This window comes from Fukomys damarensis, unplaced genomic scaffold, assembly GCF_012274545.1.
Source record: "Fukomys damarensis isolate Sample0158 unplaced genomic scaffold, DMR_v1.0_HiC HiC_scaffold_21, whole genome shotgun sequence".
NCBI classification, from domain to species: Eukaryota; Metazoa; Chordata; class Mammalia; order Rodentia; family Bathyergidae; genus Fukomys; species Fukomys damarensis.
In genome coordinates this window covers 31,927,977-31,954,360 of record NW_022900933.1, presented here as the reverse complement: position 1 = coordinate 31,954,360, position 26,384 = coordinate 31,927,977, and the positions used below count along the sequence as shown (strand labels likewise).

The 26,384-nt window shown below is 49.2% G+C and overlaps 1 protein-coding gene across 3 annotated transcripts in view; it reads right to left on the bottom strand.

The window, feature by feature from the left end:
- Positions 1 to 26,384, bottom strand: part of Slc24a4 (solute carrier family 24 member 4) — a 142,182-nt gene that overhangs the window by 31,600 nt on the left and 84,198 nt on the right. For 2 of the 3 annotated variants that reach the window (XM_010609225.2, XM_010609223.2), the window contains exons 4-12: positions 16,031 to 16,107; positions 13,254 to 13,328; positions 12,318 to 12,402; positions 11,497 to 11,600; positions 10,761 to 10,835; positions 7,746 to 7,771; positions 5,917 to 5,970; positions 4,242 to 4,384; positions 1,517 to 1,686 (exon numbers count right to left, since the gene is read on the bottom strand). In XM_010609225.2, coding sequence (XP_010607527.1) covers positions 1,517 to 1,686; positions 4,242 to 4,384; positions 5,917 to 5,970; positions 7,746 to 7,771; positions 10,761 to 10,835; positions 11,497 to 11,600; positions 12,318 to 12,402; positions 13,254 to 13,328; positions 16,031 to 16,107 — 809 coding nt within the window. The remainder of the gene's footprint in view (positions 1 to 1,516; positions 1,687 to 4,241; positions 4,385 to 5,916; positions 5,971 to 7,745; positions 7,772 to 10,760; positions 10,836 to 11,496; positions 11,601 to 12,317; positions 12,403 to 13,253; positions 13,329 to 16,030; positions 16,108 to 26,384) is intronic. The other variant, XM_010609226.3, reaches the window with a different exon arrangement.

The window sequence follows — 26,384 nt, the reverse complement described above, 5'->3', positions numbered from 1 at the left end:
AGGTGTATGTGGAGTAGTATTCAGAACCGTGGCTTTAATTTGCCTTTCCCTGGAAGGCTAATGCCATTGGGTATCCTCCTGGATTGCCGGCCATGTGGATCAGATCTAAATGTCCTTCCCTTCTGATGGTTGTGGATGTCTTTGGCCTGGCACTGGTTTCCAAGGTGAATGACCCCGGCCAAACCCAGCCCCTTCCTTCCTTCCATCTCATGGTGACCACTGTCAAAGGCGACTTCTGGCCCATCCAACCCCGGCTGCTCTTCCTTGCCCGGTCTGTGGCTTTCTAACATGCCAATAAATCAATAGGCCCCTCTGTTCATGAAAACCTACTGGCCTCTGCTTGATCTGGTTTATTTACAGATCAATTTGAGGCCCATGACAATGATCATCACATGATGGACACATAAATCCCTTGTCATCACATCCACAGGAAACCAAGGAATAGCAGACGAGCCCCAAGGCAGTGACAGCCTCTCCCTGTGCACCCACACCTGTCCCTGTGGTTATGGGAGGAAAGACCATTATCATTGCAAGTGGAATCCTGTTATTGCTCTAAAAGGAAGAGGCAGTGACCATTTAACTATCTTCATATTGGCTTTTGGCAGGGACCACTACGTCATGAAGTGTAAGATAGCATGGAAATCTTTAAACTGTTTTCTACAGAGTCCACAACACTTGGTCCACCCCAGAAGGAAGGGACCTATGCCTGAGACCTAGAGCCGGGCATGAAGCCGTAGTATTTTGCTATTTAAGCAGGGTTAAATGCAAGGTCATCTTGGAGTCCAATTAGCTGGACAAAGACAGACTTATGGTAGGAGAGCAGTGTGAAATGGTGGTGATGGGGGTCAGTCTTGGCTCTAGCTTAGGAGTCAACAGAGGACTGTACCTGGAAAAACATCTAAAGATAGCTAAGGTTATATTAAAAAAGGCTTGAGTTAGGATGCAAGGGTGGTGACAGAGCCGCATGCTGAGGAACTAGATGGGAAGGACTGGAAGCCTGTCATGTAGGGGAGGCTGGTGGACCGCTCTCAGAAAGGTCACACGCAAGGAGAGATCAGGGCAGCAGCTGCTATCTGCTGCCTTGTGGAAGGGGCAGAAAGAAACAACTCAAGCCGCAGGCCTGGATGTAAGGAGGGATAAAGACAGAGAGAGACTGGGCAGGGGAGGGGACTAGACTGCCCACTGACAATCCTCGCTGTCTCCCCTTGCAGTCCAGACTCAGGCTGGACTGGGTGGGGGAAGGTCAGGACCCCTTGGTAACTCAGCTTGGTGGCTCTGGTTGAGGACAGTAAAATGACACCAGGTGTCACCTCCTTCTACCCCCTCTGCCCTGTGTGATCAAAGAAGCCGGGCTTCTCAGGCATTTCTGCCAGGTAATGATTTCAGCGTTGCCCACTTCTCCTTAACATTCTGGGGTTAACATGAGTGAAGCAGGTGCAGGGGAAATAATGGGGGAAGAGTCTGAACAAGCCAGGACCATCCCCAGCCACTTGCTCTTCCCGTATTGCGGACTCACCTCATTAATTATGATCCTGCTGGCCATCCGTAGTCGGGTCCTGGGCCCAAACTTATTGGTGATCATGATACGTAAGCCGGCCTCAGGGAAGCTGAACTTTGGAGGGCTGGAGCTCATGATCTCATCCACCATCACCACGGGGTTTTTGCCATATTGTGGCTTCTCCTTCACTATGGAGCACAATGCCATGATTAGTGCTGAGCTCTCTGAGGATAGCACCCCAGGGCTGGGACCACTGGCGTTCCCTTCCCTTGTGAATGTCTAGGGCCGGGGACCCACAGCTGGTGGCTGCCTGAAGGTCTGGAGGCCTGGCTTCAGCTCCTTCTGTTTCCAAAGTGGATCACTGATTCTGCAACCCCCACAGCAGCACCACATGTCAGACAGAGCCCAGTGTGTTCCCTGCTACAGGACCAGTCACAGACGGACATGTGACGTTCGACCTTCCCATCAATTGGTGCCCCCTCCCTCTCTTCTGGGCCAGCCTTGCTGATGGCCAGGGCCTTTCTACTCCTCACCTGAGCCTCACAGAGCACAGTACCGGCCACTGAGATAGGGCATTTCACCCCTGCAGTGGGACCCTTTTTCCTAGGGGCTCAGATGAAACTTTACAAATCAACAAGGATCCCCAGCAGTGGAAAATGTTAGAAAGCATGGCTCTAGACTGCATGCAAGCCTTTTGCTTGGTCTTGGAGTCACCCTCCCAGTGGGGCTTCTAACTTTATTTTCCACAGTGCCAGCAGTGAAATCAACGATTTGGATCCTAGGCCTTACACTGGGCAAGAGACCCAGGGGAGGAGCCTGCTTATCCCAGGGTACGTGGTGGCTGTTCTGACAAACCCTGGCACTCTGGGGTGGGCTTTGTTCTCTCTGACCCTTTGCTTCCCCTCACGAGCCTGAACAAAACTCCCAGCCCTGGACCTCTTCTTTGCCACCTTCCCAAACATGCTGAGTGTTGGTGTCCTGAGGGATTTGACGTTGGCCTCCAGATCCCCTGGACCATTCATGAATACAGCACACGGAAGCAGGCAGTGATGTCCCCTCTTTGGGGCTGTGAAGAATGGCACAGCTGTCCCTGTGCACTGGTTACTGGATCCCATGTGGTAGAGTAGCAAGGGAAGGTCCAGAGAGCAAACCCATGCAAGAGTTAATGCACTAACTGCACACACCACACACACACCCACCACACAGGCAGCAAGGCTCAGCAGACAGGAGGCGTGTGGGTTAGAAGACACAGCCAGGAGGCCCATGCATTTGTGGAGGTGGACACTAACCTCCAACGAGGCGTGCGCTGTTGGGCTAGGCTCGTGGTGGGTTTATTTATTGTTTAAATGCAAGTGTTATTGCTTGGATGAGAGCAGATTACTTACAATTTAGAAGAGGAGGAGAGTTAGGGAGACAGAGGCCGACAGAGATTGCCAGAGATGATTAGCGTGCGGTGGAGCCTGGGCAGCATTCTTGATGGTGGCAAAGACGCCAGGGGGTTATGGAAGGAGGGTGTTAGTAGTGGGCTCCTTCCCCAGGGAGCCTCAGTGCTTGGGCCTCCCTCTCAGAGGGTGAGGACACCAGCCATACGGCAGGCCCTATGGATCCACTGGGTAGAACCAGCCCTGTCACAGGGGCGGCTTAGGGATGGATGGGCTCAGAAGGAAGGAGCCCGTGGAGCATTGTGAGGCAGGAACCATAGCACCTGTCCTGGGATGCCCTGTCCTGGTGCCATCCATCAAGTGACACCATGAAGTTGTGTGTCCAAGCCAAGGGCAGCTGCCCAGAGGGCCACACGACGACAGCCTGATTTCCTAGCCACTCCACCCAAGGCTGAGTCGTCTCCACCTTACTGTCCCAAGCCCAAGTCAGGTCTGGGCAGACTGTGTGTCCTCTAGTGAGCTCTCTGAGGTAGACCAGCTTGGAACACGTGGCAGCTGATGGTCAGGGGACCCAGGCTGTGAGCAAGGTCCCCTGGGAACCAGCCAGCACCTTGATCTGGCAAGCTGAGCTGCATATTCACTAAGAACACAAGTATAAAAAAGCATTTTATAAGTGAGGTGGTGACAGGGCTTTGTTCCCCCTTCTCCTGCCAAGAGGCTGGGTTTTGCATTTTTAAATTTTATATGGAAAACACTCCAAGTGATAAGATTGAGTGAGGCTCTTTTTTTGTACCAGGGATTGAACTTGGGTCCTTGCACTTGCGAGGCAGGTGGCAGCACCACTGAGCTAAATCCCCAATCCAAGAGTAGGTTTTTTTTGTTTATTAATTATTTTTTGGTGCTGGGGATTGAACTGAGGGCCTCATGAATGTTAGACAGATGCTCTATTCTGAGCTACATCCCCAGCCTGAGTGGTTTCGTGAAAGAATCCACCAGCTGGCAGTTCTTGCTCTCCTTCTGATGTGGTGGCTGCAGAGCCACCTGCCTGGAGACTGAGGATGAGGACAGAACTCTGATGTCATCTCCAGCCAGTAGTTTCCACGGCAACATCACTAGAAAAGGCAAGGCCTCTTAGCCCTGGGCAAATTCCCATAGATGCAACTCTTCACTTTCTTTCCTACTGTAGCCTCCCTCCATCTTTCCAATAGCTAAACCAAAACCAATCTTAAAGTGGGATTCTCCCTCCTCATTTGGGGTGAGTGTAACCAAAGGTAAGAGAGTGCCAGTGTAGGAGTGTGTATGTGAAAGGGAAGGAGGTGGCTTCCATGACAAGTGTCCCACTCCTGTCTGCTCAGCCTTACCTGGCCCCAGCAATGGCACAGAAGGATCATCATAGCTACCGTCATAGAAGTCATTACCATCTTCCAGCTCGTTGCTGGCTGGGTTGCCATTTGCAATGCTCTTTTTTTTGGTGGTGAAAAAGGCTTGCATCTTCACATTATACCTGCAAGTCAGGTGAGGCAGGGGGTCAGGGCAGTGGAGGGGTCCCTGCTGACCAGGTGGGTGGCATCTGTCCAGTGGATCTTGTGCCCCACCCTGGCCTGTGCAGTTGGCATGGTTCTAGCCAACCGGGGGCTCTTAGCAGAGCCCATGAGGTCTCCTGACAGGAACCCTGGAATGATGTGCAGTCTGGGGTCACCTGCTTCTACTGAGCTATTAGGAGGCTTCCTGGGGACAGCAGAGACCTTTTGCTCAAGAAAATGACTGAGTTCTAACGTCACAAGCCTGTTCTAATAATGGGGTTCAGCTTAGCTTACAGGCTCAAAGGGGGCATCAGCGGCCTGTCCCTGCCCCCTGCCTCCCGCAGTAACTCCTGTTCCCATGGGCTGCATCACTCACAGCCAGCACCACCATCCTGAGAGGCTCCCCACCGATGGACCCTCAGAGAGGGGAAAGCTTGAGGACCATTTTCCTGCACTGTGATGCGTGTCACCCGTTTTATTTATTTATTTATTTTTGGTACCAAGGATTGAACTCGGGTCCTTATGCTTGCAAGGCAGGCCACTGAACCACTGAGCTAAATCCCCGGCCCGGTGTCACCCATTTTAATAAAGCACAGTATTCTGTGAAAACATCTAAATATGGGGATTCTCCTAACACACACAGTGCTGTCATTCTTCATTAATCACCTATCTATGAGGGAGAAGGGATAGCGGAATGTGGCGTAGTCCATGGATAGTTTTGTGGTGGAAAATAATATATAACAAAAATTGCCACTATGACTAGTCTCTATTGTTAAGTGCACACTTTAGTGGCATTAATTACATTCACACTGTTGTACAACCATCATTAATATTTCTAAGACATGTGTATCACCCCAAATAGCAACTCTGTATCAAAACCCCTCATCCCCTGAGCCTCCTCCATGACCTCTAATCTTCATCTGTCTCTATAAACTTGACTCTTCTGGAAACCACATGTACAATTTGCCCTTGTGACTGGCTCCTTCCACTCAGCATGGTGTCTTCAAGGTTCTTCCGTCCATCCATCTGCACTTCAAAGAGTGGGTCAGAGTTGCATTCCTCTTTGGGGCCGACTAGGGTTCCTTGTGGGAGTTTTGAGACGGTTTGGGTCCATGTCCCCAGGACTATGAGTGGGACCCCTGCAGCTGGACAATGTAACAGCCCTGAGAAGTCAAGCTGCCTGGCCTTTGGAGGAGCGGTAGTGAATTATCAGAGTGGTCACTCTGTCGGACAGGGAAGGTGCCCAGCGCAGGGTAGGACTGAGGTCCTCGCTGGTGACCCATCTGGGGAGTAGTGTCACCCTCCACACACCAGCCACTCGGCACGATGCCCCCGCCTGGCTGTAGACAGCACCTCCAAAGCAGTGTCTCATCATTTGTCCCAGACGTTGGCTGCCCCAGCAGAGTTCCACCAGGCAGTAGGGGCTGCTCCAGAGGGACTCAGAATCAGACAGGGTTTTCCCTGCTCTAAGCAAAGATGGGGCAGGATGGGGATGAAGGGGAAAGGCACTTACTTCATGATCAGAATGTAAAACACGTACAAGATGATGAGCACCAGGCCTTCCCACCTGGAAGAGACAAGGGGCATGGGTTTGGGATTAAATGGTGTGGAGTGGATGAGAGCTGGATGTCTCCCTCCCCCAGCTCCACTGCCTGCCCAGGACCAGGCGAACGAGCATGGTGCCCCAGCTTGAGGCTGCCTTGCCACTGAGAGTCTCCACAGCGACTGAGAGAGAGAAGACTGAAGGGCCACCTTCTCAACCACTGGCGTTCACAGGCCTCAGGCAGAGCCCCTACCTCCCAGAGACCCAGGAAAAGGAAGGATCAGGGCTGTCACATCCTGGGCTTTAGAGATTCAACTCTAAGGAAACCTCCTGGCACTCGAGATTCTGGTCAGGTCCAGACAAGCTGTGGGTGCAGCAGAAGGGGCCCAGGTCCCCAGGGAAAGGTCCTGTGGGCACAGGTGCCTCACAGTTGGTGGTGAGGAGGGCTTTTCTAGAAAGCACTGTTGCTGTTCTCTTGCAAATGCAGCTCGCTCCATGAGTGAGGGTGTCTGTGCCTCTGACCACAGCCGCTGGGCCTGTTTGTTCATCTGACAGACACGTACAGAAGCCCCTATGTGCCCGGTGTGGGTGACAGTCACTGGGAGGTGCTTCCTTTCCTACCATGGACCCTGAAAACCATTTAACCACCACCCCAACTCCAGCTGCATTTCAGGAAAGTGACACTAAGGGTAGAGAGGCTTTATGGGGTGACACAGTAGGGTAGGGGCCAGGATGAGACCAGAAAGAGGTGCACAGCACACAGGTGATGCTGTGGTCCAATCACCTGAGTATTCCGACAGGTAATCACCTACAGGTGCAGACTGTCCATCACAGTAACGAGCAGGCAAATTGTATAGCATATGAGCATGAGGTGTATTCATGTGCTTTGGAATGGAGTGACTATTAACATGTTCCTCAGAAGTGTGTCCTTTATGCGTCTTAAGGAATTCTTACTTGGACGTCATAAAAATGAGTTCTTATATTTTCTTTTAAAACTTTTTTATTTTAATGTAGTATATGTAAACAAGGAAAAATTTAAAAAGCATCCTTACTTCTATGAAAAAATAAAACAAAATTGTACAATAAAATATTTACAGAATAACCACTGTTAACCGACCATAATCTTAAAAGAAAGGCCGAAGAGTCCCTATATTTTCTTCTAAAATTTCTTTCTTTTTTTTCTTTTAAACCGGAGTGGTGGCACATGCCTGTAATCCCAGCACTCTGGGAGGCAGAGGCAGAAGGGACATAAAGTTGAACCTAGTGTGGGCAATGTGGTGAGACTATCTCAAAATAAAAGGGCTGGGAATGCAGCTTAGGGCAGAGACTCTGGAGCACACACACAAAAATTAAAATTTTGATTTTGACAGACCTTTATTGCACCTGAAATGGATTCTCAGATAAGGCAGGAGGGGAGATTCGATGTGTGTTGCTTGGTCTGTACCAGCAGTGGTCTCAGCTACACACAGTCCCAGCCCCAGACACAGACCTTTGACCTTTGCCTCAGCCCCACCCCCCAAATAGGTACATTCATTACCAGAGTCTCCATCAGCCTGTGCTAACCCCTGTGCAAAATCTCCACAGTGCTGCCATTGTTTTAGCTTTATAATGGATCTTGGCATTTGGCAGGGTGGGGACACAGAGGGAAACAATTTTTTTCACTTTGAAAGGATGAAGCCCAGATTTCTCAGGAGATACCCTTTTCTCAAGTTATAAGCATAAGTTTATAAAAATAATTTTAAAAAAAGATTCAGCAAATTTAACAAAAAAGCAATGTAAAATAAACTGTAAAAACTTACCACATAATTTCTTCATCATAGATGAACTAGAAGACAAAAGAAACAAAGGCAGACACATTTATTCCAAATGAAGGGCAATGTGAACCCCTAAGCACCCAGAGCCAACTCACAGTGGCCCTGTGCTGTGTGCTGCAGGAAGCAGGGTCCTCTTTCCAGTTCTCAGTGACTGCCCTCAGCTGGAACCCAGGCCCGCTGTGCTGCAGCTGTGGCTTTGGCTCAGTTCGGTCTTCCCAAGAGAAGGAGCCTGGGCTCTACTGCAGTCCGAGCTGCTTCTCTTCTGGGGACTCATCTGGAAGGGGCCTCCCCTCATTATGGAGACAGAGTTGCTAAACGCAAGGAGTCTCAAACACTGGGAAGGTACCTAGGGACCTATTCCTATGTGTATGGGATATGTGTGTGTAGTGGGGGCAGTTTTCTTAAAAATGAAAGGTGACTCCTTTCGGAATTCCCAAGGGGAGGATCCAGCTTGTATAAGTGAAGGGAGCGATAGTGGGGACACTGGCATTGCTCATTGTGAAAGTTAAATGTGGGTGTCATACTTGTCTGACTTAGGGAATACCTACATGGTCAGTACAGTATTATTTCTGGGTTTGTCTGTGAAGATGTTTCTGGAAGACACTGGCTTTTGGATTGTCCTGAGTAAGGAAGATCTGCCCTCACTCAACCAGCTAATGGGCTTAGAGGGTGAGAGAACAAAAACGCAGAAGAAAAGTGAATCTCTACTTGCGCTTTTGCCCTCTGTCTCCTCTCTCTTTCTCTTGCTCTTGCCTTTGGACTTCACAATTCCAGGGTCCCTGGCCTTCGGACTCCAGGACTTGTACCCGTAGACTCCTGTGTCCTCAGGCCTTTGGCCTAGGCTACGCTACAGATTTCCCTAGGTCTCTAGCATGTGGAGGGCATCATGGATCTTCTCATCCTAAAATCACCAGAGCCAACTACCAAACAAATCTGTCCTCATCGTCCGTTCATCCACCCATCCATCCATTTGTCTCTTATTGGCTGTTTCTCTGGAGAACCCTAATTAATACCCTCAACAACTTTTACCTAGTATCTCTGGTACAAGGCACAGATGAATACTCTTTCTTCAGTTGGGGGAGGACTCCTGTGACCACCCCAGCATCACTTGGAATGGACAGGAAGGATGGGCGGAGCCTGTTCCCATCAATCTGATCTTGGAGACACAAGGATCCCAACATATGGTGCAGGAAAGGCAAGGGAACATTGTCTGGACTTATTCCTCTCCTGATTGTCACAGTGGGCAGCCTACACAGGAGCTGGTTCAGGGAGTCATTTCAGAGAAAGTCAACAAGTCAGGTGACTTCTGAATGTGAGCCTTTTGAACGCCAGGCTCTGAGGAAGGAACATTCAACAGAACAGAGGACTGGACTATCCCCAGGGAAGTTGGGGGCATTTATAGAGATACTTCTAGCTGTTTTTGGGCCACTGGCATTTAGAGGCAGTGAAGGACAGAGATACAATGCAGTGTGAGGTGAGTTCTTGCGCATGAAGTTTCTCAGCATTTGGTCCAAGTCTTAAATGTCCTGATAAATATTTAGGCAACTGAAAAAACAATGACCTGAACCTTAAACTTTTCTCCAATTTACAAATCAAAGTATTTTTATGGAACTTTAGAAAGTGTTGAATTTGCTAATAAAGTTACTGGCGTGCAAAGGATGAATGCATTTTGGTCTGTTCAGAATTGTAGAAGGAGTCATTTACTATTTTGGAAACATGTCATGATGTCAGCAGCACCTGGGGCTTAAGCCTAACCCAGTGGATATGAGTCTGCATCTGTAGTTGAAGGGCTCCCAGATTGTATGGGGGCGGCAACTGCTTCATTGGATCTCCTATTATCTTCATGCTGAAACATTTATGTACTGAAAGATAAATTATTTTACTATATATTAAACGTATTTCTCCCTTACGCACAGTTAGGGTACTGTATTGATTTTTCTGACATTGTCTTTAGGTAATTATTTTACCTATCATTTTTATTTTGGGGATGTGGTAGGCATGTCTAAGACAGCTCACTGAACCCACTGCCTGACATTCATGCCTCCTGAAATGCGGGCCGGACCCGATGACTGCCTTTAACAAAGAGAATGCACTCAAGGCAATGGAAGGGTCACCTGTGAGATGAGGGTATGAAAAGACTGGCTTCCACCTTGGGGCCTTTTCACTCTCGGTCCAAGGGCAGCCATCCGTGAGCTGTGCTGTGAGACCACAGGCACAGCCTGAGGCCAGCCAATAGCCATGTTGGGCACTGAGATCCTTCTGTCTGGGTTGATGCCTTGACTGCATCTTGACAGACCCTGGCCTGGAGGATCCAGCTGGGGCACTCCCAAGTTTTGCCCCACAGGAGCTCATTAGTGTTGTTGGTCTTAAACTGCCACATTTGGGGGAAATTTATTACACAGCACTAGCTAACAAATACATGGGCACATTGTCATACACACTGGCTCTCTGTCTGGGGAGGCTGAGAACTATTCTACTCCTAATCCTAACATCTGCACACACCCTCGTGCCAGCTCTCTGGGGTCAGAAGTGATTCCCTGTGGATGACATGCTCCTTGGCAGTGTGCCTCACTGTCATGTGCCGTGAGGTCACCCCCACACAGGAAAGGACCCCAGGGGACCTCCCTTTCTGGCCCCTGCCTGGCTTCCAGCTGCCCTCTCTGTGACTCTCACTGACTTCCTACTCCGCTCTTCAGTGACAGCGAACCCTGAGAGTTCTGAGACCAGGGTCTGGCAGAATTGCAAGTGGCCTACAAGGGGGTTGGAAGGTACTCAGAGGAGCACAGTCCTCGGGGTCACCACACAGACCACTGGTGTGGGCTTTGCAAGGTCTTTGTGCCACGAAGCTGCTTCCTGGATTTGCTTCATAACCAAATCGTCAGCTATGAGTTTTTGGGACAGGGAGGCAAAGCAGAGGCAGAAAGGCATGTGGGACTGGCCACTACACGACAATGTGTGCTGGCCACAGCGTCAGGGGCAGAGATGGCAGGGGTAACTCACCGCGATGAGCACGATGACAGAGAGCGTGTAGTACACGGAGTCGCGGCACACAGCCCACCACGTCAGACGGACTACCTGCCGGGCAGAGGTGGCAGCTGCTGTTGGCTGGGGCTGGAAGTGTGCAGTAACTACCTAGTGCCCTTTGGGTGTGGGGGTCCTCCCAGGCCACCCCAGGATCTTCATGATATTTGTGGAAGAGGATGGAACCAAACACTGTGCTTAAGCAGTAGTAGAAACTGCCCTAGTCCTCTGAGATGATGTTCTGGAATGTCTGTGGCAGAAGCCAGCTGAGGAGGAGATCAGAGGTGCCGCTGGCCTCTTTAGGAGCAATCAGCCGGCCACCAGGCGAGGCAGGGCCTGACAAGGAACCTGCCTGCCTGAGGTCAAGTCCTTCTCTGGACCTGAGGCTATGGAACAAGGCACCACCAACGACCAGGTGGTTTCCTCTGCGATGAGGTTGCAAGTGGCACTGGTGGGAAGTCACTACCAAATGAAACTTGCCCTGGGGCTGGCCAAGGTCACGGACACTGCTTGTGCCCCTCAGACCTCCAGACTTTGGAGGGGAAGGGACATTAATGCCACTTCCCCCAGGAGCAAACCAGCTCAGAAGAGGAAGTCAGTGCAATGGAGTGACTGGCCTGGCCTAGGCTGGATGTCCCCATGGCCACCTCACCAGAGAAGCTCGTCTCCCACAGTACAAGCCCTGGCCCTCCAGGCCACGAAGTCATCCACCAACCTGGCCAGCAAACAGCCCACACACTCCGATGATGCACAGGATGTTGAACACAGCGGAGCCCACAATGGTCCCCACCCCGACGTCCCCGTGGGTGATGAAGACACCTAAGAGGGAAAAGACAGGAAGCTGGCATGGTGGTGCACACCTGGAACCCTAGTACTCTGGGAGGGTGAGACAGAAGGATTACAACTTTTAGCCCAGGGTAGCAATTTAAGAACTTAGTGAGCCATATCTCAAAATAGAAAAAATGGGGCAAGGGGTGTAGCTCAGTGCAGTGGCCCTGGGTTCAACCCCCAGTACAGAGAGAGAGAGAGAGAGAGAGAGAGAGAGAGAGAGAGAGAGACATGAATTCTAGACCCTTGGCTGCATGGGCTGGCCTATCCATGCTTCAGTGTCCCCACAATGAGGACAACAGGTCCTTCTTAGAGTCAACCACAGCACTGTGAGTGCAAAGAGGAAAACCAGCCAGGTGGGGGAACCTTAGGAACCTGCTCCTCCAATGCTCCCATTTTTGGAACAGATCTATGGAGATTGAATTCCCATGTGATAACATTCACCTGCTTTAGGAATACAGTCCAGGGCCTTAATCTGTTCACAGAATTGCACAATTAAAATCAGGGTCTAACTGTAGAACATCCTTTTCATCCCCAAAGGAAACCTCACGCTCTTTAGCATCATCTTCACCCTGAGAAACCACCAATTCACTTTCTGCCCCTTTGGATCTCTGGATTTACAGACAAGAAACTCAGGGCATGGAGCTAACAAATGTCCCTGCTGGTCCAGGCACCAAGCATGGGCTTTCCCTGGAGCCTGTGCCTTACCAATGACAGAGGCAAACAGCTCTGGAGTCGAGCTTCCCGCAGCCATGAAGGTGGCTCCGGCCACATCTTCGCTCAGATGAAGTCTCTGAAACATAGGGGACCGCAGGCCTGGGAGTGTGACACAGGGCAGTGGACAGGACACCTGGGTGGATGAGCAGCTGGGGATGCAGAACTGGGCCCATGTCTGGGGCAGAGGGGCAGCCACTCCTCCCTGATCCTAAGCACAAGCCCTCCATGCCCCCAGGCCTTAGCCCAGAAGCCCCTATCCCTCCCCAAGCCATCTACTTCCTATTCACTCTCCCAGCTCCTGACTCAGTAATGGCCCCCTGATGAAGCCTTTCCTGCTTCCCCCCAGAACCAGCTGCTCCCCCTTGAACCCTGGCCTGTTTTATCCCCCATTATCTAAACACAGATTAGAAGATGAGGGCAGTGGTGCCCACACTTGTTCCCTGCTGGAGCATGAGAGCAGGGGCTTTGCCATCTCTGGATCCCTAGCTCAACAAGAGTCCATCAGGCCACCCTGATGCCTGTCCCCAGGGCCCCATATGAAAAGGCTGAGGTTGTGGGACGTGGGGTCCTGGCACACACTTGGCTCTTGCATCTGGAATTCTTTGCCATGTCAAGTGTGGCGCCCGGCTGCTCAGACAGCCAGAGCTCCTGTCCCCAGCACTGAAATGCCAGGGCCGGCACACATGGTGCGCTGATGCCAACATTGTGGATGATGACTTCATACTGGCAGGGGCTTCCATTGCCAGGCTCTGGGGGAGGGCACCATCCCTCCCTGCTGATTGGGTGGTTTCAGCACCACCGCCACCATGGGCCATGTCCAGATCGCTCCCTGAGCCAGTCCTGGCCCTCTTGCTCTACCATTTACATGCCACCTGTCCTTTATCATTCCAGGGCTTTTCCAAGGGTCCCCAAGTCCCTTCCACATACCTCACAGATCTTCTCTAGCGACGGAACAAAGAAGTCATCACACACGATGGCCAGGGCGTAGAACATGTACAGAGTCTGAGAAGGAAATGAGAAAGATGGGGTTGGTGTGGGCCCTGCCACTGAGGGGACGCATCACCCAAGCCCGCTGCCTGCAAGCTGCCAGGGGACAGGATCTGCCTGCTAACTCTGAACTGACAGATGGGGACGCTGAGGCCCAGAAAAGAGAAACAGTGGGGACTACACCAAAGGCCACGTGTTATAACTGTGACTTTTCTTCTCCGTGGTACTGAGACCTAGTAAGAAATGTAAATTTGGTCTCTGTTCCAGGTCCCTGGCACACAGCTCCTTCAGCCTTGGATCTCTGGGGGTGGTAAGACAGTATATACACTGACGAGATGGCCGGTGTCTGGGTTCCCTAGGTAGCTTTGGGATGGCCCTGGTCACCAAAAGGCCAAGGCAGCATTAGAGGCTTGGGACTTTCATTCCTACTCTCAGGGGAGTGGAGGGGGCTGAAGGCTGATCTGGTCAGCAGTGGCCAAGGATGTACTCAGTCCTGCTCAGGTAATGAAGGCTCCAGAAAAACCGAAAAGACAGGTTTGGAAGAGCTCTGCACTGCTGACCACATGGAGGTCACCCTTGCCCCACCTCGCCCTGTGCGTCTCTCCCGCCTGGCCATGTCCCTGCCCCCTGTGTGACACCCTTCATGACACAAGAGAAATGTAAGCATGTGTTCCCTGCAGTTCTGTGAGTCGCTCTAGGACATTATTCAGCCTGACAAGGGGGATGCAGGATCCTGATTTGTAGCCAGTTAACAGTGTGGCTGCCTGTCATTGCAACTGGCGTCTCCAGCGAAGGCAGTGGTCGGGCTGAGCCCTCAGCCTGCTGGGCCTGGCACTGCTTCCAAGCAGATGGCATCTGAATTGAACTGAATGATGGGGCACCCGCTTGGTGTCCACCTAAGAGCTTCCTCGTGTGTGGGAAATTGCCCTCCACATGCTGGTGACCACAGTGTGACAGTGGGAGGCACACTTTATCCTTCCCGTCCTTTCTAGCACCACAGTCTGCCTTCAAAAGGCTGAAGAGGGAAAGCATCTCGAATTACCACTTAACAAGTCTAAAACACTCATTACCCACTTCACTTGTAGTGAGAGCACTGTTTCCTTGTTACCATCTGCCCATGCCCTGCTGAAACCAATGGCTCCAGTCCCTGGAGGGCCAGCCTGGAGACCTTGCCCCAGGTCTTGGGAGGCTGATGTGAATTTATACCCACAATAACACTGCTTCCCGCTTCCGGGCAAAGTATGAAAAACTTTGTAGGGCTGCAGACAAAATGGCTGCTATGCTGAAGTCTTCCTACTAACTAAAGAAGTCTGCAAACTCTCTCTATGAAGGGCGAGTGTGGAAGACTTTGGGATTTGTGGGCCAAAAGGTCTTTGTTGAAACTGCTCGTGTGGATCTGAGGACTCCTAGTATGGGTGTGACTGTGTTTTAATAAAACTTTATTTCTAAAGTCAAGAAGTGGTCTGGATTTGGTCCTTGAGGCATGTTTGGTAACTCCTGCTCTAAAGAGTTCCTGTAAAATCTCTGAGATAGTCCACAAGAAAAGTTTTGTCACAGTCATGCTGAGACTTTCAGGAGCCAGGGCCAAAGGACTATGGGACCAATTAGTCAAACTCATTCTCCCTTAGTGAGAAGGGAAAGAGTATAAAGATAGACTCTAGAAAGATAATAGCTTCATTACAGAAAAAAATATACAGGCCTGTAGTTTAAAATATGCCTGTGAATCTCACTCTAAACCTTCATTTTCATAAGTAGTTTGTTCTATTAATTAAAAATTCACTCATTCATTATTCTGATTGTTGCTGTTTGTGTGAGAATTCCAGATTCCACTTTTTAAATTATCTCTTTAAGAACATTAATACTTGGTTGGGTTTAAATATACAACAGACATTGAGGGGTGGTTGGGAAGTGTGGCGTGGTTGATCCAAAGCAGAAAAATCAGCTAGACTAGGTGTTTTCCCACACCATTCAGTACAGTCCAACAATGGTTCCCATAAAAGACTAGAAAGTAAATGTCTTTGGCTTTATGAGTCATGTAGTCCCCGATAAAACTGTTCTTTCCTGCCCCTGAAGCTCAAAAGCCACCATGACTCCCACAGCCCTGACAGGGAAGGGCTGTGTTCCAATAAAACTTCATTTATAAAAACAGGTAAGGCGGGAGATCTGGGTGGAGCTTATTTCTCTACCCTGTCACAGTCAGGAGACCTGTAATTTAGGTTCAACTATTATTCTTTTCTGAACTTCTACGTGAACTCTACCACATGTCATCAGGGTCTATCTGACTATGGAAGAAAGTTCTAGAAGTGCATCAAGGATTCCATCTGCAGTTACAGTGCAGTGGTACAGTTTGAGGGTAGTTGTGGGGATCATGATAGTTATGGAGGACTTATGCGTCATCTATCTGATGCACTTGGATGCATATCCACTCATGTTTATGCTCTGGGAGTGGGTGGTGACATCCTATTTTATAAAAGAAAAAGCCCCAAAAGGCACAAGAAAAAGCCCCATTCTGTGTGGGCTCTGGGGCCACTAACCACCCGATACTGGGAAAGTCACCTAAAACATCACGGAGAAGGTGGCCCAGTCAGCATCTGTCTCCTCCCAGAGCTGTTACAAAGACTAAACAAATGTTGGGTGTGCTGTGGCTTCTGCCACACCATGCAGACAGGCTTCACGACACCAAGTTTACTGATGCCACACCCAAGAGGACTACTTACACCAAGGATATGCAGCAGGACAGCCCCGTGCTGTCGTTCCTTATTGGAGAACAGGTCCGCGGGGAACTCGTGAATCGCTGGAAGACAAGAAGAGACGGAGGAGCATTAGACGTCAAGGACCCGGGACAAACCTCACTTAGGTTCTGGGAGTCCAGTAAGAAATGAGAGCCCACCAGTCTGGACTGAGCAGCAAGAGGGGCAGCTGTTTCTCAGTCCAGGGTGGACCAGAGCCCTTGGGAAAAAACTGTCAGATACAGTAAATCCCGGACTTATGAATGAGTTCTGCTCCAGGAAAACATTCCTAAGTCAGATTAATTTGTAAGTCTGACAAAGTGAGTCTCACACATCTTTCACACACACACACACACACACACACACACACACACACACACACGGTAAATAAATTATTGTAACTTTTGAGCATGGTAAGCAGGTAGCAGCACAACTGTGACAATGTCCAGCAGACACGTGAGCTGCTTCTGTGATTTGTCTGCATGTACAAATGTTCATAATGCAGGGTCCGTTTGTATCTGTGAAAGCTCACAATTCGAATGTCTGCAAATTGGGGACTGACATACCAGACTGCCCACAGACAGTCTAGTACCTTAGAGTGCATCAGATTTTAGATGAGCTTTGTACTTTGTATACAGTAAATCCCTTACTTAGGAGTAAGTCTTGTTCCAGGAGTATGTGTCTGAGTTGGATTTGTTTGTAACCCAACAGCACAAGTTTTATACAGTGCCCTTGTGAATCTTGTACAGTACACCTGTAAAAGTCTGCAAGTCAAATGTTCATAAGTTGGGGACAACGTAAAACATTTCACACTCACTAGGATGACTACAACCCAAAAAACAGACAACAAGTGTTGGCGAGGACATAGAGACAATGAAATTCTCATCCATTGGTGGTGGGAATATAAAATGGGACAGCTTTGGGGGTTCATTAATATGTAACAGAGTTATCATAGGACTCAGCAATTCCACTTCTAAACATGTATCCTGGGTAAATGAAAACACCATCCACACAAAAATTTGTGCACAAATGCTCACAGCTACATTACCCATAATAGCCAGAATGTGGAAAGAAGTGAAATCAGACACTTGGGGTTTCAGTATTACCCCTGTAGCTCCTAGAAGCTCTGAGCAACTTCCCTGCCTCAGAACACACATGACCTGCCCTACTTCCTGAGATGACTGATGGAGAAGCACTTCCATGAATGAACGCCGACTTCCACAGGCCTCACACCCTTACTGATCCGTATCACTCCAGAAAGACTAGGAGCTTCCAGAAGTCAGGGATTCAAGCTACCTGGTTCACCACTGCATCCTCAATAGAGCCTCTATAGATCTTAATCATTTGAATAACCAGTGGTAAAATACTAACAAAAATAATAATCTAGATCATCTCATCCTATTAGAATGCTCTCACCCTTGCCAACCATCTAGTACCAGGAAAGCCACCAAGTTCGCAATAGGAACTTGATAAGTGCCCGTTAAATGTCCAGGACAGAAACCCCTCCTCTGTAAATATGATTTGATGCTAAGCTCTGAAAATGATAGTTTCTTCATTTTATGGGGTTTAAAATTTTTTTAACATCAGATTTTTACAAGAAGAAACAGAAAACAGCAGCTCCCCAGGCACCCAGAAAATGTTCCCACTTTGAAACAAGAACCATTTAATGAGACCAGGCATGGTGGTGCATGCCTATAATCTCTGTGCTCAGGAGGCTGAGGCAGGAAGATCGTCATGAGTTTGAGGCAAGCCTGGACTACACAGTGAGTTCAAGGCCGGCCTGGACTACATAACGTGACCCTGTCTCCAGAAACCCAAAACAACAACAACAACAGAAAAAGAATTTAATAAAAAAGATTCTTTCACTTTTAAAAAAATCAACCTTCTTTAACAGAAATGCCGTTGCCAGTTCCAGGGCATGCTCTGCTTCAAGGTTTCTCTGAACACAGATGGAGAATTATAAAGAGAGAGAGAGAGATCTCGCATTCCTGGGGCCAGGATCTTGTTTCCAGGAGAAACGGAATTGTCTGGGATGCTTCAGCGCAGATCAATAGACACTTCTGGCATGAGAATTTGAGACATTTCCTGATCTCCACACCAGTGTTGTGAGAGCCGGTGATTTATCCCATCCTATGAATTCTTTAGGGTCAGAATCAAGTGGTGCTGCCTCCCTACCACTGAGGATGTATCATCTGGCCTCCAGCAGGCCAAGGATGTGGGTTATAAACGGCTTGGTCCTTGGTAGGAACAGATGCCTGTATTGGCCCTGCTGACTTGCTCTGGACGTCGGAGTGCATGCTGGGTGACCATGGAGGACAGCAACGCCGACCATGGCCTTGATTTTTCCAGAAAAGCCTGCAGCTGACCAGCAGAGTTCCCAGCTGCTTATGATCCTCCACTCTCAGGGTTCACTCATATTCCTAGCACATTCCAAACCCATGAGGCAGGAGCTGTAGCCATACATGTCTCTGCCTTCAGGTGAGGCTCACAGAGGGAAATGAACAGCTTGGGGTACCCAGACTTACAAACAGAGACCAGAAATCATGCTGCACTGTAGATTGGAGTCCTGGCTCAACTACCCATGAGCTTCTCTGGCTGAGTCACTGCACCTCTCTGGCTCTCGGCCTCTTCAGTGGCAACAGCTGCAAAAACAGCGTGATGACACAGCCATCCTCAGGGTGGGGGACACATGCTGGCATGGACAGCAAAGGCTACAGCAGGCCAAGGGCCACTTGCCCTCCCCAGTTGTCAGCTGGTACTGAGCCCAGTCCATCCATGTCTTTAAGGTAGGATCCTCCAAAACCTGGCAAGGTTTGTGGGGGGACCCTGTCCCTCCACTTTTGCCACCAACAGCAACGACTTGGAACTGCAGACAGGTCATTACACCCAGCACAGAAGCAGATGGACAGAGGCTTCAGGAGGTGTCTCTGCCCCCTGCCCTTTGACCTCTGTGACCCTGGCATGTTGCTAACAGCTTGGGGATGTTCCCTCGCCTAGTAGTGTGGATCATACACAGCAGGCTGCAGTGCTGGAAGGATTAAGTGAGCTAAATCGGAGAACTGTCAATCGATGGGACCATTCTGTCCCCACAGCTCTGGAGGACATGGTCTATGAAGGTAGGAGAGAAAACAAAAGCGGAGAACAAGGGAGAATAACAAGTCACCCAGGCCACAAGCAGGAGCAGCTTCCGTGTCCCCAGGGAGACCTGCGTGCTCCTCCCACTCCTTACTGAGCCCTGGGCTGTGTTCAAGGGCGTGATGCGCGCATCTCTACTGCCCAAATCCCTGTCAGGAGGAGGGAAGGATTAGCAGGGCACACACATGGTTTCTGAGGTCACAACTAAGCCTTTAAGCTGCAGAAATCCAGGGTTGGAGTGTAGGGAAGGGACAGATTTATCTGCAGGCAGAGCTGAGATCAGGGTAGCAGGGACGATCCTAGAACCCTACAGATCCTGGGTGGGAGACAGGCAAAGGGAATGGAGGAGGGGCAGAGGAAGGACCCCCCCCTTTAAGGTTCTTGCCTTTGGAGCCTGGTACTGGGGATTGGGGACTGGGGAAAGGTACTGGGGATTGAACCCAGGACCTCTACTCTGAACGAGATGGGCTCTCATTAAGTTGCTCAGGCTGGGCTTGAACTTGTGTTCTCCTCAGAATCCTGGGATAACAGGCATACCACATCATGCTCCATGACACTGTGGTTTGTGTTTGTTTACATACAAAAAGGCACATAGATAATGTTCTGAATTAATGATGTCCCTTAGAGGCTTTACAGTTTTGTCAATACTGCTGCTAGTTCTCAAAATGAATACATTTATTCAACTAGTACTTATGAGGTACCCATTCTGCAGACACTGGGCTTTCCGGGAACCATCAAATGAGATTTTGCATATCATGAGCATCCTGATCAGGGCAGCTTCATCTAAGAGGGTGATTGACTTTCAGAGGGCACCAAAAGTATTCAAAAAGCAGTGGGTTGGAAAATGCCTGGATCCTGAAAGCGTAGGAATCAGTGTGTGTTTCCTGAGCACTATGTACATGCACTAGGCAAGGTGCTGAGTCTCGTGGATGTGTCCTTACATCCCGTCTGCTTGGTGCCGATGGACAGATAAACACATGATAGACAAGCTTGCTATGATGGTGAGGAGCAGACCAAAGCAGCAGTGTCTGACTCGGGGCAAGTAGGTGCCTCAGAGCAAGCTCACAGAGATGGTGGCGCCCATGTCAACCTGCAAAGGCTGTGGCACTAACTTTTCAAAGCCCTCAAATCTCCCGGGCAATTCTGAGCAGCTTGTGGCCCCCATTTTGCAGTTGAGGAAGTAGAGGCTTTGAGTGGCTAAAGGATTCACCTAGTCTTGCAGCCAGTTTTGGGCGGTGAGAGAAGCAGCCAAAGTGGGGCCCAGCCAATGCCACGCTCTTGTTGGCTAAGCTTCTACCCACAACAGGTATGCCTCTTGGGGCTAAGGCCTCCTTTCCTGGAAGCTCTAGGGTTCGTGGCAAGAAACTGTTCTGGAAAGAAGTGGTGCACATGGCGTCTTGTAGATCAGTTTCACCTATCACCCAGGACTCACTCACATAGAGATCTAAGGCATCAATCTTTCCATGGATCCCGGGCAGCCTGTCACTCACCTCTCTTCGTCTCTTTGAAGCACTTACTAGAATTGATCAGTTCTTATTTACACAACAGTGAATGTATGTGTGGAGGAGTGAATGGACCTGTCATTCACCCACCTATTTGTATACCCATTCACCACCCACCCAAGCATCCATCCATCTATCCATTTTTGTAGTCAACCCCTCCCTGTTCCCAGGGCCTGGCACTCCCACGTTTCCTCTCCCAGTAGTCTTCCTTCTCCAAAATGTCCAACCAATGAAACCATGTCACCTGTAGCCCTTCTGCTTGGCATCTTTCTCTTAGAAAAATGTTCAGGGATTCATCTGTGTTGTGGGACCCGGCCCTGAAATGTTCCCATTTAGCTTCTTTGACCCCTCTTGTTCCTTCCTTGACTCAATCTCACATAGAGGTTCCCTTTCCTCTGCAGAACCCCTGAATGCTGGTGTCCTCAGGGCTTGCCCCCAACACTCTTTTCCCTCTACTCATTTTCCCTGGCTTTGACTTTCCAGTCTTCACAGATCTCTCTCAAATTTCATTCTTTTCTGAGCTCAAGACCTAATATATCCAGCAGCCAATTAAACATCACTCCTTGGCTGTCTTAGGAGTCCATCCTCAGTGAATGGCCCACTACCAGCAGGAAAGAAATCCCAGCAGAGTCTGCAATACTTCCTGTTCCCTCACTACCTGAGATGGGCGAACAAGCCAAGAGGCATCCAACATCCATCTCAGCACCTTCTGTGAATCCCCTCATAGAGGATGCTGGCAATGCGTGCCAGGCTAGGTCATACATATCAACCCTGTTTCTCTTTCTGAGGAGCCCCGGCTCCCTTGTAGCTATGATTCTGACCAAAAACTGGGTTCTTACAACCTGCAGGGTTTGAAGGCAAGAAAGAGGCAGAGCGTTCTTCTTGCTGCCATTTCCATGGGCAATCAAGGCCACAGAGACATGTTGAGGGGTTCTACTTGCCATGGTACCCACTGACTTATTCCTGCGTGGGCTGTTTTTGAATTTGATCATTCCATTGCCCACTTGTCTTTGTCCATTCAGTCTGCAATAACAAAACAGGCTAAAATGGGTGGCTTATAAAGAACAGGAATTCATTTCTGACACTTCAGGAGGCTGGAATGTCAAAGATCAAGTTCCCACTTTCCATGTCCTCTGTTGGTGGAAGAGAACAGGCAGCTCTTGGGACCTCTTTCATATGGGCACTACTCCCAATTGCAAAGGCAGAATCCTTAAGACCTAGGCATCCCAGAGGCCCTATAATGCTATCACCTTGGGATTGGGTTTCCCCACAGGAATTTGGGGAACAAACATTTAGACCACGGCACCACTCTTTTGGCCCTTCCTGCAACTTTGTAAGCATTTAATTCCCTGAATTAAATTCCTTTCTGTATAAATTACTGAGGGTGCTTCTATGTCCCACAGTGAACATGGACTGATACACCTGCCCCCACAACCCCCAGCCTTCCCTGGGACCAGCCAATTCCACAGCTGCTGCTGTGTCCTCACCCTGCAGCAACTCTTCTCTAGGCCACTGCACAAACTTCCTACCCAGAATCCAAAATCCTTTTGCTTCTGTTTTCAACCCTGCATCCAAATAGCTTATCAACACATGAAGAAGATAAATCCCCAAAACCTTGCCTGTCTGGGGCTGCAGCCCTTCCTGGTTCTTTCCAAACTGCCCCTTGGCCAGTGCACAAGGATTCTCTGAGAATGGAACACTGTCATTACAGATGTGCTTTCTGGTGGATGCTGATCTTTCCTAAACCTTTCAATTAGTTGATTCTCAGAATATAAACTGTGAATTGAATTAAAAAAAAAAACTGCCTCCAAATTGCTTTTTATCCTGGCTAAAAATAAATTCGCATTCTAAGCCCTGACATATATTCTGAAACTAGGAAAACTAAGTGGCAAGGCTGCAAAATCATTTAAATAGCTTCAACTTTCTGTCATTTCTAACTTATTTAACGTATGTGTTTTAGAAACCACCCAGGTGCCAGAAACCAAAAGCAAAAAGTTGTGACTTTTTTTTCCTCCTTAAATTCTCTAATTTAAAATAACTTTGCTGAAAATCTAATGCCTTTCATGGGCAACAGTTGTCATGTCTCAGTTTTACCCCATCCCATACTGGTCCCAAACAGGAGTAAATATAACTAGATTAATTCATTGGCTTAACCACCATGAAAAGGAGTCTTTTCTTTCAGTTCATTCCTAAAGAGCTTATTCACTGCAAAAAAATAAAAATATGATCAGAAGCCTAGGTTTGCTCTTTCCAGGAGCAGCCACATAGACTTTTACAACTGGACCAGGCACCAGGTGCTACGCGGCTCAGTTTTCCACCCAGGAGGGGACAAGGGCTCACTGATGTCATAGGAACAGATGGTTTCTTGGCTGATCCTGACACCCCCACCTCTCCCTCTCTGATGCCCAACATCCTTGCACTGCCCCATGAAAACTCCTTGAGCCCCGACAGGAAAGGGGAGGACACTGTTGTCCAGAGAGATCAGCTGCTCTACTTGGCCTCACAGTCAGTGAGCCACAGACCTGCAAGAGCCCGAATGTGCAAATGGACGATGGCCCACCCAGAAAGGACCACAGAACACTGACCCATAGTGCCGATGGCAGCCACACAGGAGAACACAGCCTCTGCAGCTGCTGGCCCTGACAGTCACTGCTTGGTCAAGGATCCAGCCTTGCCACTGTTGGCTCCCACTTCCAACTCGAGACCAGATGCTACACTTTTGGTCCTGAATGTCCCCGAAGGTTCATGTGCTGAGGCCTGGTCCCCAGGGAGGTGCTACTGAGAGGTGCGGACTCTGTAAGAGGTGGGGCCTGTGGGAGGGCCCTTTCCATAGGGGCTGTGCCTTTGAGGGGAACTGTGAAACCCACATCCCTTTCTCCAGCCCTTTCTGTTTCTCTTTTTGCTTCCTGGCCATGAGATGAGAGGCTGTGCTTTGCCATGTGCTTCTGCCATAACTTGCTGATCTGTCACTGGCTCAAAATGTGGAGCCAATCAATCACAGATTAGAAACTCCAAGATCAAGAGCCAAATAAACTTTTTTTCTTTATATGCTAATTACCCCAGGTATTTTGTTATAGTGACAGAGAGAGGACTACCTACCAACCAGAGAAAGCTGAAGAGGCCCCCATAGTGAACTGAATGCTGTCCTCCCAAATTCAGGACTCCTTTCTTATCACCAAGAACCTGAGTCTATAATTTTATTTGGAAATAAGGTGTTATGCAATTTTCTTGAGCTACCAAAACAAAGTGCCAAAGACTATCTTAAACAACAGAAAAAAAGTATTTTCTCATGATTCTGGAGGCCCCAAGTCCAAGATCAAGGTGCTGACAGAGCTGGCTTCTGGTGAGGTTTCTCTGCCCACCTGCCGGCAGCATCTTCCCTTCGTGTGCACCCCCCACGTCTCTTCCTCTTCCTTCAAGGGCACCGGTCCTATCTGATTAGGGCTCCAGCCTTATGAAGCACTTAATGTTGGCTATCTCCTTAAAGGTTCCATTGCCAAGATCCACACACTACAGAATCAGGGCTTCAGCATATGCATCGGGGTGCAGGGATACAGTTCAGTCCATAAGAGAGCGCAGCATAAGGTCTTGAAAATGTAATGTTACACTGAATTGGCTTGTACTAAATTAGGCTATCTTTAGGGAAAGGAGAGAACACACAGAGATAGAACAGGCTGCAGGACAGCAAATGCAGAGATGGCAGTGACACATCTAGGAGCCAAGGGACACCAAGAATTGCCAGCAGCCACACAAAGACACCAGAAGCCAGGAGAGAGGCACGAACAGATTCTCCTCCAGAATGCAGGAAGAACAAACCCACCCATATCAGCACCTTGCTTTCCGACTTGGAGCCTCCTGGACTGCGAGAGAGTAAGTCACTGTTGTGGAAGTCACCTCACGGATGACTGTTACAGCAGCCTTAGGACAGGAAAATCCTCCCAACCAATGAGACAAAGTGCCCTGCTTCCGGTTCACGGTCCCCACTTCCCTCCACCGTCACCCTCTAATCTGTGCACACCAGAGGCCTCCTTTTCCCCCCACCAGCTTCCCCGCTGCCTCTCTGACCCAGTACAGTGATGGGAGCCAACTTCTTTCCATTAAAAAACTCTGGATAAGTGCCTGCATTTGTTTCCATTTCGGTGGTCCCCACTTCCACAATAAGCAATACACTCCAGTTGTGTATACAGGTCTTTCTTCTGTACCAGGCTTACTGCTCTCAGAGGGCTATAGTGATTTGTTGATCCCTGCAGCACCCTCATCTCCACCAGATGACATCCAGCTAGAACACTGCACAAGGCAAGTGCTCCATATGTAAAGTGAATTAGGAACCAAGACTCTTGCCTAACTCTATAACAGTCTCCAAGCCAGTCACTCACAGGGGATACACAATTCTACTGAGTTCATCAAAAGGACAGGAACTGTTAAGATAACCCCCTTTTAATGGTACTTGGGATTTATGGTATCTAGGGCCTTCCCACTGAGCTACAGCCCCAGTCCATTTTCATTTTTTTGAGGCAGGGTCTCATTAAGTCACTAAATTGTCCAGGCTGGGCTTGAACTTGTGATCCTCCTGCCTCAGTCTCTCAGAGGGCTGGAATTACAGGTGTACACCACTATGCCTAGGTGATGAGCTTATCTGGGAAATCAGGTGCAACTTTTTGGCATAATAAATCATTCTAGGTATAAAATGTAAATAGCAAGTATACATATACAAGGCTTACAACATGCCAAACAGTCTAGGAACCTGTTATGGTTTGGGTTTTAAGTGTTGCCCAAGGGTCCTTGTGGTAAAGGCTGAAGCCCAGGGTGACACCATGAGGGGGTCATGGAGCCTCTAGGAGGTGGGTCCTAGTGAGAGGGCCTTAGGTCACTGGGACCTGCCCTCACAGGGGACGTGGGACCCCAATCTCTCTTTTGTTACCTGGCCTTGAGGTGAGCCCCATCATGTATCCCCACCATGATGTGCTGCTGCCTCACTACAGGCTCAAAAGCAACAGGCTGACTGATCACGGAGTGGAACCTCCAGAACTCTGCACCTAAATAACCCTGTTCTCTGTACCAATTGCTTGCCTTCGGTATCTCATTGTAGTTACCAAAAGCTGACTAAGACAGGACTTTACACACAGTATTTCATTTAGTGAGCCCATGAAATACTACCTTAGTCACATTCTTGTCAATGGGATTCAATTCCTGAAACCCGCAATTTAAAAAAGGAGAGGTTTATTTGAGTTCACCAGAGGGGCCTGACAGACGAGAGCTGCTCAAGGCACCCAGGAAGCAGAGAGAGAAGGAAGGAGCTGGGGAGGGAGATAAATCCTTCCCAGTGACCATCTCTTCTGGCCAGGCCCCACCTCCTAAAAGGCAGTCAGCTATACCCCCCATAACCCACTCAGCTTCCATGAGCCCTGCCTACGAGTGCATGAGGCCTTTGGGGACTGTCCAGACCCAAACCCAATACTACCGTTATTAGCTCTGTTTTGTTGGCTGGCAAAAGAAGACATTTGCTCAAGGTTACATAGCCAAGATTGAAATCTGGATACTCTATCACTCAAGAGTGCTTGACTGTACATCAAGCACCAAAATAAGTTTCTTCTCTTTGACATGACACTTTGTTTGGAATTTATCCTATGATATAATTTGTATCATGGGGAAACCATACCAGTGAGGGTACTGGTAACTCCTCTTTTTTTTTTTTTTTTTTTTTT